The sequence below is a fragment of the Triticum dicoccoides genome, chromosome 4A (assembly GCF_002162155.2).
Source record: "Triticum dicoccoides isolate Atlit2015 ecotype Zavitan chromosome 4A, WEW_v2.0, whole genome shotgun sequence".
NCBI classification, from domain to species: Eukaryota; Viridiplantae; Streptophyta; class Magnoliopsida; order Poales; family Poaceae; genus Triticum; species Triticum dicoccoides.
In genome coordinates, this window is record NC_041386.1 from 40,729,192 (window position 1) to 40,744,398 (window position 15,207).

Here is a 15,207-nt window from a genome sequence, read left to right on the forward strand (position 1 = left end):
ACTGGCGGCGTGGTGGGAGGAAGCAGGAGCGGCGGGGCGGTGCTGAGCAGGACCGGCGGCGTAGCGGCTCTCTTCTGTGCCTGTTTCGCTCGCTCTTCCAAGAACGTTCGGTTGAACCAGTGATCGAGCCAGGCATGTGAAACGACCAGGGGCAAAATCGTCCTACAAAATATGACGTGCTGGCCCATACCTAGAGAAGGAAAGAAAAACTTGATTTGTGTCATTTAATCCAGCTGTCAATCAAATCTATGTCATCTAATCAAATTAAAAGAAAGATGTGTCATGAGATCAAAGTCTCAGAAACGTCATATTATCCATTTGCTCGGGAACCTCCACCTCTCATGTAGGGGCTCGCCGTTGTACTTTTGAAACTCCATTCCTATGAATAAACGACAGTGCTCCGTCGGCTCTTACAAAAAAAAAAGGTTTAATTCTTGAGCTCGACTAACTTGGTTCTCTTAGGAGCACTACAAGCAAACATAGAGTAACTGCCTTGTCAATCCCATGAATAAAGTCCATCACAGCGTTGAAGACCAGTTTAAGTGTTGGAATTTTGACATTTCTGTAGTCCACTGTAGACCCAATCAATAGAACTGTTGAAGAGTATGCTCGTCCACCGCTGATACCGGACCATCACTGGCACGTTGATACTGGACCAAACGACTTGGCAAGCCAATCTAGCTAATTTCAGTGGGCACATCTGTCCCGTCCCGCCGGAAGTTTCCAACCCAACGCGGCACCGCATCACCGGCCAGTCCACCGGTCCACTGCCACTGGTCACGGTCTCCGTGAAAACCACGGCGGCGCCCCTGACTTGCCGTGCAGCAGCGGCAGGGCCCGTACCTTCCTCCGCTCCTTCCGCCCTCCCTATCCCGTCCCACCCACGCCCGCCCTATCCAAGTACCGGATCCAGCCCGCCCGCGGCACGGGGAAGCCACCAAACCGGGGCGGGGAAAGAGACGAAAAGCAAGGCGACGAGCGCCAACCCTTCCTCGCATCACGCAGGCCACGCCACGCCACACGCGCGCCTGATCCGTAGGGATCCGGCAGCCGCCCGGCCATGACGAGCGCCTCCGAGCTCTTCACCGCCCGCCGCGCCCGCGCGCCCCGCCTCTCCGACCCGGGGGACCCCGGCCCGGACCCGCTCGCCGACGCGCCGCAGGACCCGCACGGCCTCGCCGCCCGCCGCCGCCGCCGGGGCTGCCGCGCGCGCCGCCAGCTCGACGCCGCCGGGGACGTGCGCCAGCACCTCCACACCGGCCCCCCGCCCCCGCGCCGACGCGGCTCCTACACGGTCAGAGCCTCCCCCCCCGCCCGCTGGGCGATTGCAGTTCCCGTGACTTGCTTGGTTAGATCAAGGCGTTTCGGGTGTCGTCCCGTGAAATTTGTGGGAGGATTAGGGTTACCAATTCGTCCCGTAGCGCGATCATCGGTTGATTGTGTTGATTAGCCTGGCTTGATAGCTCCCGAACTGGGTAGCGATCATTCCAAAACGGGAAACGATATGGGCCCGCGTCGTTGTAATTTTTGTGCTGTAGTTAGATCGAAACGATATGGATAGCTCATAGATTTCTGAGGGGACCAGGGTTATTAATTCGGCTTCCTGCCCAATTAATTTTCTTGTGCGTTTGGAATGTTGGCTACACAACAGAATTTGTAGGTTGCCATCGAAAAAGTTAAAGCAAGTCAGCTTCAGGGAGAGAAGCGAAACTCGACTAAATCTTACTCTCTCCGTCCGGAAATACTTGTCATCAAAATGGATAAAAGGAGATGTATCTAGACGTATTTTAGTTCTAGATGCTTATCTTTTTATCCATTTTGATGACAAGTATTCTCGGACGGAGGGAGTACTAGTTAAACAAAGCATTGCACCTAACCATCATGGTTATTGAGCAAAACCAAAAGGTAAATAACAGCCTTAGGCTCTTGAACTACAACTGCTTGTTCCATCTCTTTGAGATACTGAAGAAACTGCCATTGCTTCAATCTTCTGGCCAAACATATGGTTTGAGATATGTGTAGATGAAACTTCAGCTTTGTACCAAACTGGTTCATGCTGCAACTTGGTCTTCTTGCCATTTTGATGCACTAACTTCAGTTTATTGTCTTGCTTATCTTCTAATTGAGTGGCAGTGTTCCTGCCTGGTTCCACAAAGAGAGAAGAAAACGTTGGATTGAGAAGTCATGGCTTTAGCTTTCATGTGCATTTTCATGTTGTTTGTGATCATATATTATCATCAAATGATTTTTTTGGTCATTTCTGTTGTCTACAGGACCGTATCTTGTCATACATAGACAATAGCAACATTGGGGATTCTGCAGCTACAAGGAACCGACTTGACAGGCTGATGTTCAGAACAAATGAGCGGCTTCCCGGTGCCGTACTGCAAGCTCAGGCACGTGTTCTGGAGAGACTGAGAGGCGTTTCTATCGGATCATCTACCTCCAGGCCATCCATCACATTGGATGAATTTTCAGCTACGGATGTGTTTAGAATCATCGACTTCGGAAGCAGAGAAGCCCCATACGAGGCTAATTGGCCTGGCTCATCATCTGTCCAGCCAAGCAGCGGGTCGGATGAAGAGAGCTTGGAGAACACATCCATCAGTTCAACTACTTCCAACAGGTCACCTGGACTGAGCAAGTCTGCCTTTCTTCGGCTACAGATAGAGATCTTTGAGGCTAAGAAAGATGACAACAGGGAGGCATCGCCGGAATGCTCGATTTGTCTCGATGGTTTCTACGACAGAGACGAGCTGATAAGGCTGCGCTGCGGACACAGGTTCCACTCGACTTGCTTGGAGCCATGGGTGCGGAAATGCGCAGATTGCCCATACTGTCGAACAAACATAAGGTCCCGGCCCTGATGACAGACCCTCGGTCCAGAACTGCAACATTGAGTAGGGGGTATGACCTTATGACTTCATAGTAAGATGTGTTGTTGTAATCCACTGTTTTGTGCATATCTGTTGCACCGGTCCTGCTACGGCATCATCTCTTAGATTCAGTTTATGTATCTGAATATCTTTGTGTGGATGAAGAGGCTGATAGAATATACTGCAGCAAGCACTGTTTTATGCATATCTGAGGTATCTGTTTTGTCGAGAGATGTTATGTACCTCCATAGGAAATGCTTTACATACTTTTACCAACAAATCTTGAGGCTAGAGCTTGGTTGACTGAGATCTGCTTAGCATTAGCAAGTACATTTACGTGTCATTTTGAGTGCCCTATTTCTCCAAAACTCTTCTGTGACTGGAGTTTCCCCTTTTTTGGTGGCAACTCATGAGTGGGACCCAGCTGGCAGTGGCATGCTGTGAAGGGGGGTATATCTTCTGTATCTGAATTGCCACCCCTTAAGGCCTTGTTCGGTTGTCCTGGTTAGATTCCACGAGTGGTTTCTAACCTCCTAGGGATTGGGTGATCCCCCTACTTGTCATCCAACCCCCGTTGTTCCTCATCCACATGAATCCCTACGACCATCCTGTTCGGTTACTCCCTTTTTATATTCTTTGTAAGCGCATCAGGTCAGATCGGGAGGAGATGGGAAAGAAGAGGGGGAGAGGAGAAGGAGAAGAGGCTTACCGGATGAGAGAGAAGGGAGGGGTGGGGAAGTATGCCGCCATCGTCCCCTCCGGATGGCTGCGTCGCCGGCGCCGACGCCGCCGAATCGCGCGCGCGAGAGAGAGAGATCGGGGACCCGGGGAGAGAGAGCTCGAACTTTTTCTTCTCGCATACCGCTTCGTCCGTCGTGGGAGGGATTGGTTCCGCGGGTAAAGGGACGAGGATTATATCCGGGGTAGTTCCACCTGGTTTGGGAGGGATTGGGCGGGGGTGTAGCCCCGACCGTGTTTAACCGAACACACTTATAAAGCAGGCCGGGGTCGAATCCCGGTCGGGCCGAAACCACGGGTTCGGCGGGGATTGGGCGCCAATCCCGGCGGGGGAGGGGCTAACCGAACAAGGGCTAACCGAAAATTGCTTTTGGAGGCCTCCATTTGCAATTTTCAAAATTCATATTTCTACGTTTCAAAAAATTCTAGGAATACAGATATACATGGAGGCATAACGTACATGTGTGTAATTTTCAGGACAAAATACGTCGAAATGAGGGTTGTGCAAAAAAAAACACTGGGGATTGTCAGCACATGATACTATTCATCCTCAAAGACCATGAGTTTGTTTTTTCTGTACAGATAGCATTTCAAGGTATTTCATTCTGAATTTTTACACACACACACATACACATTTCATTCTTGTATACCTGCATTTTTTTCTTCTGATTTTTTGGAACCGGAAAGGTTAAATTTTTCAAAAATTCCGGGCTCCATGGAGTCCGGTCACCAAAACACCCCACTGCCTCTTGACATATTTCTCTCAACATGCAAGCATGTCACCTCGTCGTGTAGGAAAACGGCTCACCTCAACATGCAGAACAATTTTCATTCCACTATGTTCTTCATAATAAGACACAACAAATCTTTGTATTTTCTGTTTCATTGAAATATATTGCAGAACATTGCGCAACAACCTGCAGAGTATCATCTAGTGTGTTGGGGATATTACTATTAAGTATAAACCGACCATAAGGGGCCGGGTTATGTTCACAAGGAGTTAGTCATGTTTGAAGCCCATGAAGATAAAAAGGATGGCGCTTTACGGAGGAGATCTAACATGAAGGCCCAGGGCCAAAGGCGATTAGGGCCCGTAGATGTAAACCGCCATATGATATGTAACTTATGTTGTAAGGCAAGGAAAGGTAGAAACCGAGCCGGGCACGTTTATGAACCGGCCTCGGGATTTTGTAAACCGCCGGGCGTCAACCTGTGTATATAAAGGGACGACCCGGCGGCGGTTTAGGGACAACGGACAACCACTCGAAAGCCAGGCAAAGCGGATTCGCTCCCTGGTCATTGAAACCCTAGCAATTCCATCACAACTGGATTAGGCTTTCACCTTCACCGTAAGTGGCCGAACCAGTATAAACTCTTGCGTCCCTTGTACGCTTTAACCCCTTTAAGCTAACCCGTAGCGATGGCACCACGACTAAGTCCTTTCACGAGGACATCTGCCGTGAGAAAGCCATGACAGTTGGCGCCCACCGTGGGGCCATCGCACGATGGTTTCGAATTCTTGAAGGGCAGCTTCGAAGGACTCAAGGGATACGCTGTGGGCCGGATGACTAAGAGTCATCGCGGCAAGCTCTACATCGACGATGCAGGATGGATCCCCGAGGCCGGCTCAATTGAGTACGGGTACCGGGTCCCCTTTGGCGGAATTCACGTCTTCATCGACAAGATCGTGAACCGGGCCCTGAGCCGGACATCTGCACCGACATCATCGAGACGGCTCAGCGTGCTGATACGTCCATTTTGCATCATGCTTTTATATCGATATTTATTGCATTATGGGTTGTTATTACACATTATGTCACAATACTTATGCATATTCTCTCTTATTTTACAAGGTTTACATGAAGAGGGGGAATGCCGGCACTGGGATTCTGGGTTGGAAAAGGAGCAAATATTAGAGACCTATTCTGCACAGCTCCAAAAGTCCTGAAACTTCACGGAAGACGTTTCCAGAATATATAAAAAATACTCAGCGGAAGAAACTCACCAGGGGCCACACCCTGCCCACGAGGGTGGGGGTGCGCCTAGGGGGGTAGGGCGCGCCCCCTACCTCATGGGCCCTCTAGTGGCCCTCCGGTGGCCATCTTCTGCTATATGAAGTCTTTCGATGGGAGAAAAATAATAAGCCTTCTTCTCGGACGAAACTCGGCCGCCACGAGGCGGAACCTTGGCGGAACCAATCTAGGGCTCTGGTGGAGCTGTTCTGCCGGGGAAACTTCCCTCCCGGAAGGGGAAAACACCGCCATCGTCATCACCAACGCTCCTCTCATCGGGAGAGGGCAATCTCCATCAACATCTTCATCAGCACCATCTCCTCTCAAAACCCTAGTTCATCTCTTGTATCCAATTCTTGTCTCCAAGTCCGGGATTGGTGCTAGTAGGTTGCTAGTAGTGTTAATTACTCCTTGTAGTTGATGCTAGTTGGTTTAATTGGTGGAAAATCATATGTTCAGATCCTATATGCATATTAATACCCCTCTGATTATGAACATGTTTATGCTTTGTGAGTAGTTACTTTTGTTCCTGAGGACATGGGAGAAGTATTGCTATTAGTAGTCATTTGAATTTGGTATTCGTTCGATATTTTGATGAGATGTATGTTGTCTCTCCTCTAGTGGTGTTATGTGAACGTCGACTACATGACACTTCACCATTGTTTGGGCCTAGAGGAAGGCATTGGGGAGTAATAAGTAGATGATGGGTTGCTAGAGTGACAGAAGCTTAAACCCTAGTTTATGCGTTGCTTCGTAAGGGGCTGATTTGGATCCATATGTTTCATGCTATGGTTAGGTTTACCTTAATACTTTTGTTGTAGTTGCAGATGCTTGCAATAGAGGTTAATCATAAGTGGGATGCTTGTCCAAGTAAGGGCAGTACCCAAGCACCGGTCCACCCACATACCAAATTATCAAAGTACCGAACGCAAATCATATGAGCGTGATGAAAACTAGCTTGACGATATTCCCATGTGTCCTCGGGAGCGCTTTTCTCTATATAAGAGTTTGTCCAGGCTTGTCCTTTGCTACAAAAAGGATTGGGCCACCTTGCTGCTCTTTATTTACTTGTTGCTTGCTACAAATTATCCTATCACAAAACTATCTGTTACCACTTATTTCAGTACTTGCAGAGAATACCTTGCTGGAGACCGCTTATCATTTCCTTCCGCTCCTCGTTGGGTTCGACACTCTTACTTATCGAAAGGACTACGATAGATCCCCTGTACTTGTGGGTCATCAAGACTCTTTTCTGGCGCCGTTGCCGGGGAGTGAAGCGCCTTTGGTAAAGAAAAATTTATATAGTGTGCTGAAATTTACTGTCACTTGTTACTATGGAAAGTAATCCTCTAAGGGGCTTATTCGGGGTATCTTCACCCTGACCAGTAGAGCAAAGATTTGCTCCTCAACCTACTCAACCTACTGAAAATGAAAATGAAAATGAAAATGTCTGCTTTGAAATTCCTTCGGGTATGATAGAAAAACTGCTAGCTAATCCCTTTTTAGGAGATGGGACAAAACATCCTGATGAGCATCTAATATATGTGGATGAAGTTTGTGGATTATTTAAGCTTGCAGGTGTACCCGGAGATGTTTTTAAGAAGAAGGTCTTCCCTTTATCTTTGAAGGGAGACGCACCGACATGGTATAGTCTATGTGATGATATGGGGTCTTGGAATTACAAACGAGTGAAATTGGAATTTCATCAGAAGTTTTATCCTATGCATCTTGTTCATCGTGATCGCAATTACATATATAATTTTTGGCCTCGCGAAGGAGAAAGCATCGCTCAAGCTTGGGGGAGGCTTAAATCAATGTTATATTCATGCCCCAATCATGAGCTCTCAAGAGAAATGATTATTCAAAAATTTTATGCTCGGCTTTCTGATAGCAATCGCACCATGCTTGATACTTCTTGTGCTAGCTCTTTTATGATGAAGACTATTGAATTCAAATGGGATTTATTGGAAAGAATTAAACGCAACTCTGAATATTGGGACCTCGACAAAGGTAAGGAGTCAGGTATGACACCTAGTTTTGATTGTGTTAAATCTTTTATGGATACCGATATTTTCCGTAAATTTAGCACTAAATATGGACTTGACTCTGAGATAGTAGCTTCTTTCTGTGAATCTTTTTCTACTCATATTGATCTCCCTAAGGAGAAGTGGTTTAAATATCATCCTCCCATAGAAGTAAAAGTAGCTGCACCTATTAAAGTTAAAGAAAAGACTATCACTTATAATGATCCTGTTATTCCTACTGCATATGTTGAGAAACCACCTTTTCCTGTTAGGATAAAAGATCATGCTAAAGCTTCAACTATGGTTCGTAAAAGCAATATTAAAACATATACACCTCCTGAGCAAGTTAAAGTTGAACCTAATATTGCTATTGTTAAAGATCTCTTGTCTGATAATATTGATGGGCATGTTATTTATTTCTATGATGAACTGCTAGAATTGCTAAACCTTGTGCTAAAAATAAAAACAGACCGGTGGTAGGCATGCCTGTTATTTCTGTTAAAATAGGAGATCATTGTTATCATGGCTTATGTGATATGGGTGCTAGTGCTAGTGCAACACCTTATTCCTTATACAAAGAAATTATGCATGATATTGCACCTGCTGAGATAGAAGATATTGATGTCACAATTAAACTTGCCAATAGAGATACTATTTCACCAATGGGAATTGTTAGAGATGTTGAAGTCTTGTGTGGGAAAACTAAATATCCTGCTGATTTTCTTGTTCTTTGGTTCCCCACAAGATAGCTTTGTCCCATTATATTTGGTAGACCCTTCCTGAATACTATTAATGGTACCATAGATTGCAAAAGGGATGTTGTTACTATCGGTTTAGATGATATGACTCATGAATTTAATTTCTCTAAATTTAGTAGACAACACCGTGAAGAAGAATTACTTAGTAAGGATGAAATTATTGGTCTTGCTTCTATAGCCGTACCTCCTAGTGATCCTTTAGAACAATATTTTCTAGACCATGAAAATGATATGTTTATGAATGAAAGTAGGGAAATAGATGAAGTATTCTTTAAATAGGAACCTATTCTGAAAAACAATTTACCTGTTGAAATCCTAGGGGATCCTCCTCCACCCAAGGGTGATCCCGTGTTTGAGGTTAAACCGTTACCTGATACTCTTAAATATGCTTATCTTGATGACAGAAAGATATATCCTATTATTATTAGTGCTAACCTTTCAGAGCATGAGGAAGAGAGATTATTGAAAACTCTGAAGAAGCACCGTGCTGCTATTGGGTATACTCTTGATGATCTTAAGGGCATTAGTCCCACTCTATGTCAACATAAAATAAATTTGGAAGAAGATGCTAAACCAGTTCGTGATCATCAACGACGTTGAATCCTAAGATGAAAGAAGTGGTAAGAAAGGAAATACTAAAGCTCCTTGAGGCAGGTATAATATATCCTGTTGCTGATAGTCAGTGGGTAAGTCATGTCCATTGTGTCCCTAAGAAGGGAGGTATTACTGTTGTTCCTAATGATAAAGATGAATATATTCCTCAAAGAATTATTACAGGTTATAGGATGGTAATTGATTTCCGTAAATTAAATAAAGCAACTAAAAAGTATCATTACCCCTTACCTTTTATCGATCAAATGCTAGAAAGATTATCCAAACATACACATTTTTGCTTTCTAGATGGTTATTCTGGTTTCTCTCAAATACCTGTGTCAGCCAAAGATCAATCAAAGACTACTTTTACTTGCCCTTTTGGTACTTTTGCTTATAGATGTATGCCTTTTGGTTTATGTAATGCACCTGCTACCTTTCAAAGATGCATGATGGCTATATTCTCTGACTTTTGTGAAAAGATTTGTGAGGTTTTCATGGACGATTTTTCCGTCTATGGATCTTCTTTTGATGATTGCTTGAGCAACCTTGATCGAGTTTTGCAAAGATGTGAAGAAACTAATCTTGTCTTGAATTGGGAAAAGTGCCACTTTATGGTTAATGAAGGTATTGTCTTGGGGCACAAAGTTTCTGAAAGAGGTATTGAAGTTGATAAAGCCAAGGTTGATGCTATTGAAAATATGCCATGTCCCAAGGACATCAAAGGTATAAGAAGTTTCCTTGGTCATGCCTGATTTTATAGGAGGTTCATTAAGGACATCTCAAAAATTTCTCGGCCTCTGACTAATTTATTACAAAAAGATATACCATTTGTTTTTGATGATGATTGTGTAGAAGCATTTGAAATACTTAAGAAAGCGTTAATCTCTGCACCTATTGTTCAGCCACCTGATTGGAATTTACCCTTTGAAATTATGTGTGATGCTAGTGATTATGCTGTAGGTGCTGTTCTAGGGCAAAGAGTTGATAAGAAATTAAATGTTATTCAATATGCTAGTAAAACCCTAGACAATGCTCAAAGAAATTATGCTAGTACTGAAAAAGAATTCTTAGTGGTTGTATTTGCTTGTGATAAGTTCAGACCTTATATTGTTGATTCTAAAGTAACTATTCACACTGATCATGCTGCTATTAAATATCTTATGGAAAAGAAAGATGCTAAACCTAGACTTATTAGATGGGTTCTCTTGCTACAAGAATTTGATTTGCATATTGTTGATAGAAAGGGAGCTGAGAACCCCGTTGCAGACAACTTGTCTAGGTTAGAAAATGTGCTTGATGACCCACTTCCTATTGATGATAGCTTTCCTGATGAGCAATTAAATGTCATAAATGCTTCTCATACTGCTCCATAGTATGTTGATTATGCTAATTACATTGTTGCTAAGTTTATACCACCTAGTTTCACATACCAGCAAAAGAAAAAGTTCTTCTATGATTTGAGGCACTACTTTTGCGATGACCCACATCTTTATAAAGAAGGAGTAGATGGTGTTATTAGACATTGTGTGCATGAGCATGAACAGGAACAGATCCTACGCAAGTGTCACTTCGAAGCTTATGGAGGACACCATGCTGGAGATAGAACTGCACATAAGGTATTCCAATCTGGTTTTTATTGGCCTACTCTCTTCAAGGATGCCCGTAAGTTTGTCTTATCTTGTGATGAATGTCAAAGAATTGGTAATATTAGTAGACGTCAAGAAATGCCTATGAACTATTCACTCGTAATTGAACCATTTGATGTTTGGGGCTTTGACTATATGGGACCCTTTCCTTCCTCTAATGGATATACACATATTTTATTTGTTGTTGATTACATTACTAAGTGGGTAGAAGCTATTCCAACTAGTAGTGCTGATCATAACACTTCTATTAAAATGCTTAAAGAAGTTATTTTCCAAGATTTGGAGTCCCTAGATATTTAATGACTGATAGTGGTTCACATTTTATTCATGGTGCTTTCCGTAAAATGCTTGCTAAATATGATGTTAACCATAGAATTGCATCCCCTTATCATCCTCAGTCTAGTGGTCAAGTAGAATTGAGTAATAGAGAGCTCAAATTAATTTTGCAAAAGGCTGTTAATAGATCTAGAAAAAATTGGTCCAAGAAACTTGATGATGCATTATGGGCCTATAGAACTGCATATAAAAATCCTATGGGTATGTCTCCGTATAAAATGGTTTATGGAAAAGCATGTCACTTACCTCTCGAACTAGAACACAAGGCATATTGGGCCATTAAAGAACTCAATTATGATTTTAAACTTGCCGGTGAGAAGAGGCTATTTCATATTAGCTCACTTGATGAATGGAGAACCCAAGCCTATGAAAATGCCAAGTTGTTTAAAGAAAAAGTTAAAAGATGGCACGACAAAAGGATACAAAAGCGTGAGTTTAATATAGGTGATTATGTATTGCTATACAACTCTCGTTTAAGATTTTTTGCAGGAAAACTTCTCTCTAAATGGGAAGGTCCTTACGTTATCTAGGAGGTCTATCGTTCCAGTGCCATAAAATCAACAACTTCGAAGGCACAAATCCGAAGGTGGTGAACGGTCAAAGAATCAAACATTATATCTCAGGTAATATCATAAATGTTGAAACCAATATTATTGAAACCGTAACCCTAGAGGAATACATAAGGGACACTTTCCGGAACGTTTCAGACTCCGAAAAGGAATAGGTATGTGGTACGGTAAGTAAACCGACTCCAAAACAGTTTTTAAGGCAATATTTCTCCGTTTTGAAATATTTAGATAAATAGAAAATTAAGTAGCAGTCCGGGAAGGACACGAGGGCTCCATGAGGGTGGAGGGCGCGCCCCCTACCTCGTGTGCTCTCCGGACTCCGTTTTCATACACGTTACGTATTTTGGTCGGTAAAAATTCATTATATAATCTCCCGGAGGTTTTGACTCCCGTACCACGCAAAAATCTCCTGTTTTCGTTTCGAGTTGTTTTTCTGACAGATCCAGGCTGTCATGTCGTCTTCAAGCGCCCCCAAGGACTAGTTCTTCGAGAAGGTCATCAACCCCTACCTCGCAGAAGTGCTGCAACACCCTCAAACCATTGAGATGCGTGAGGGGTTGTTGCACATCCGCGATGCTGAGGGACCAAGGAAGACCGGAAGCACGGAGGCAAGGCTCGAGGCACTAGAGCAAGAAGTTTTCAAGTGTCAGGAGATGGTGGAGCATGGACTCGATTCCAATCACATTATGATCACGGAGTTCACCAACAACCACAAGCTGGACGTCAAGGACATTGGGGAGGCCATCTTCAAGCTTCATGAGAAAAATGAGAACCTCTAAGCCCAGATATATGACCTGCAAAATCAAAACTGTGAGTATGAATATAGATTCAAGAGGATGAGTTTGGCTGCAGATTTGAGGTTTCAGGAGACTCGGTCATCCTTCTATGATGGTGAGCCTATGCCTTGGAAGAAGGACGACAAGCCTACGCCATCAACAAAATCACCACTGTCTCCATCAACAAAGAAGAATTGAGTATCTGGTATGGGAACTCCCCTTGGCAACTGCCAAGCTTGGGGGAGTGCCCCGGTATCGTATCACCATCACTTTTATCTTTACCGTTTTCCTTAGTTCGATCCTTTTGGTAATATCTTGATCTAGTAGAATAAAAGTTCTTAGTATGATCTAGTCACGAGTTTTGCTTTATAATTCTTCTATGTAATCGAGTCCGTGAGATATATAATAAAGATTAGTGTTGAGTCAAGGGCTTCATTCTTTTTCCATGATCTTAAGTAAATAAAAGAAAAGGAGAAAGAAATAAAAAGAAACAAAGAGATCATATGGATCTCATGGAGAGTAATGAGCTCACATAGAAAAAGTATGATGAATAAAAGTTGTTGAGGGTTGACAAACATAGTTTTGGTCATTGTTGCAATTAATAGGAAGTAATAAAGAAAGAGATGTCTTCACATATAGATATATTATCTTGGACATCTTTTATGATTGTGAGCACTCATTAAAATATGACATGCTAAAGAGTTTACGTTGGACAAGGAAGACAACATAATGGGTTATGTTTTCTTACATCTGAAATAAATTATATTGTCATGGATCATCCAACATGGTTGAGCTTGCCTTTCCCTCTCAAGCTAGCCTAATTCATCGCACCAAGTAGAGATACTACTTGTGCTTCCAAATATCCTTAAACCAGTTTTGCCATGAGAGTCCACCATACCTACCTATGGATTGAGTAAGATCCTCTAAGTAAGTTGTCATCGGTGCAAGCAATACAAATTGCTCTCTAAATGTGTATGACTTATTAGTGTGGGAGAAATAAGCTTTATACGATTGTGTGATATGTAAGAAATAAAAGCGACAGACTACATAATAAAGGTCCATTTTACAAGTGGCAATATAAAGTGGCGTTATTTCGCATTAAGATTTTGTGCATCCAACTATAAAAGCGCATGACAACCTCTCCTTTCCTCTGCGAAGGGCTTATCTTTTACTTTTATCTCCTACCCTGCATAAGAGTCATGGTGATCTTCACCTTTCCTTTTTACATGTTATTCCTTTGGCAAGCACAGTATGTTGGAAAGATCCTGGCGTATATAGCTAATTGGATGTAAGTTTTCATGAACTATTATTGTTGACATTACCCTTGAGGTAAAACGTTGGGAGGCAAAACTATAAGCCCCTATCTTTCTCTGTGTCCGATTAAGATTCCATACCCAGAAGTGTTGCGTGAGTCTCAACAATTGTGAAAGACTATATGATAGTTGAGTATGTGGACTTGCTGAAAAGCTCTTATATATTGACTCTTTCCTATATTATGATAAACTGCAATTCCTCCAATGACTAAGATTATAGTTTGTTAGTTGTCAATGAAGTTTACGATTCATACTTGAAATTGTGATCAAATTATTACTCTAGCATAAGAAGTCATATGGCAAGAATTATATAAGTTGCTGTTCTAAGAATGATCATGATGCCCTCATGTCCGTATTTTATTTTTATCAACACCTTTATCTCTAAACATGTGGACATATTTTTCGATTTCGGCTTTTCGCCTGAGGACAAGCGAGGTCTAAGCTTGGGGGAGTTGATACGTCCATTTTGCATCATGCTTTTATATTGATATTTATTGCATTATGGGTTGTTATTACACATTATGTCACAATACTTATGCTTATTCTCTCTTATTTTACAAGGTTTACATGAAGAGGGGGAATGCCGACAGCCGGGATTCTGGGCTGGAAAAGGAGCAAATATTAGAGACCTATTCTGTGCAGCTCCAAAAGTCCTGAAACTTCACGGAAGACGTTTTTAGAATATATAAAAAATACTCAGCGGAAGAAACTCACCAGGGGCCACACCCTGCCCACGAGGGTGGCGGGCGCGCCCTACCCCCTGGGCGCGCCCCCTACCTCGTGGGCCCCTTGGTGGCCCTCTGGTGGCCATCTTCTGCTATATGAAGTCTTTCGATGGGAAAAAAATAATAAGCCTTCTTCTCGGACGAAACTCCGCCGCCACGAGGCGGAACCTTGGAGGAACCAATCTAGGGCTCTGGTGGAGCTGTTCTGCCGGGGAAACTTCCCTCCCAGAGGGGGAAAACATCGCCATCGTCATCACCAACGCTCCTCTCATCGGGAGATGGCAAGCTCCATCAACATCTTCATCAACACCATCTCCTCTCAAAACCCTAGTTCATCTCTTGTATCCAATTCTTGTCTCCAAGTCCGGGATTGGTGCTAATAGGTTGCTAGTAGTGTTAATTACTCCTTGTAGTTGATGCTAGTTGGTTTAATTGGTGGAAGATCATATGTTCAGATCCTATATGCATATTAATACCCCTCTGATTATGAACATGTTTATGCTTTGTGAGTATTTACTTTTGTTCCTGAGGACATGGGAGAAGTCTTGCTATTAGTAGTCATGTGAATTTGGTATTCGTTCGATATTTTGATGAGATGTATGTTGTCTCTCCTCTAGTGGTGTTATGTGAACGTCGACTACATGACACTTCACCATTGTTTGGGCCTAGAGGAAGGCATTGGGGAGTAATAAGTAGATGATGGGTTGCTAGAGTGACAGAAGCTTAAACCCTAGTTTATGCGTTGCTTCGTAAGGGGCTGATTTGGATCCATATGTTTCATGCTATGGTTAGGTTTACCTTAATACTTTTGTGTAGTTGCGGATGCTTGCAATAGAGGTT

General features: G+C 43.1%; 1 protein-coding gene across 1 annotated transcript; it reads left to right on the top strand.

The window, feature by feature from the left end:
- Positions 1–823: 823 nt before the first annotated feature.
- Positions 824–3,107, top strand: LOC119284855 (probable E3 ubiquitin-protein ligase RHY1A). Its single transcript, XM_037564022.1, has 2 exons — positions 824–1,294; positions 2,274–3,107. Exons 1-2 carry the CDS (start codon positions 1,061–1,063, stop codon positions 2,865–2,867), a joined length of 828 nt encoding a protein of 275 aa, XP_037419919.1. The 5' UTR covers positions 824–1,060; the 3' UTR covers positions 2,868–3,107.
- Positions 3,108–15,207: the final 12,100 nt, after the last annotated feature.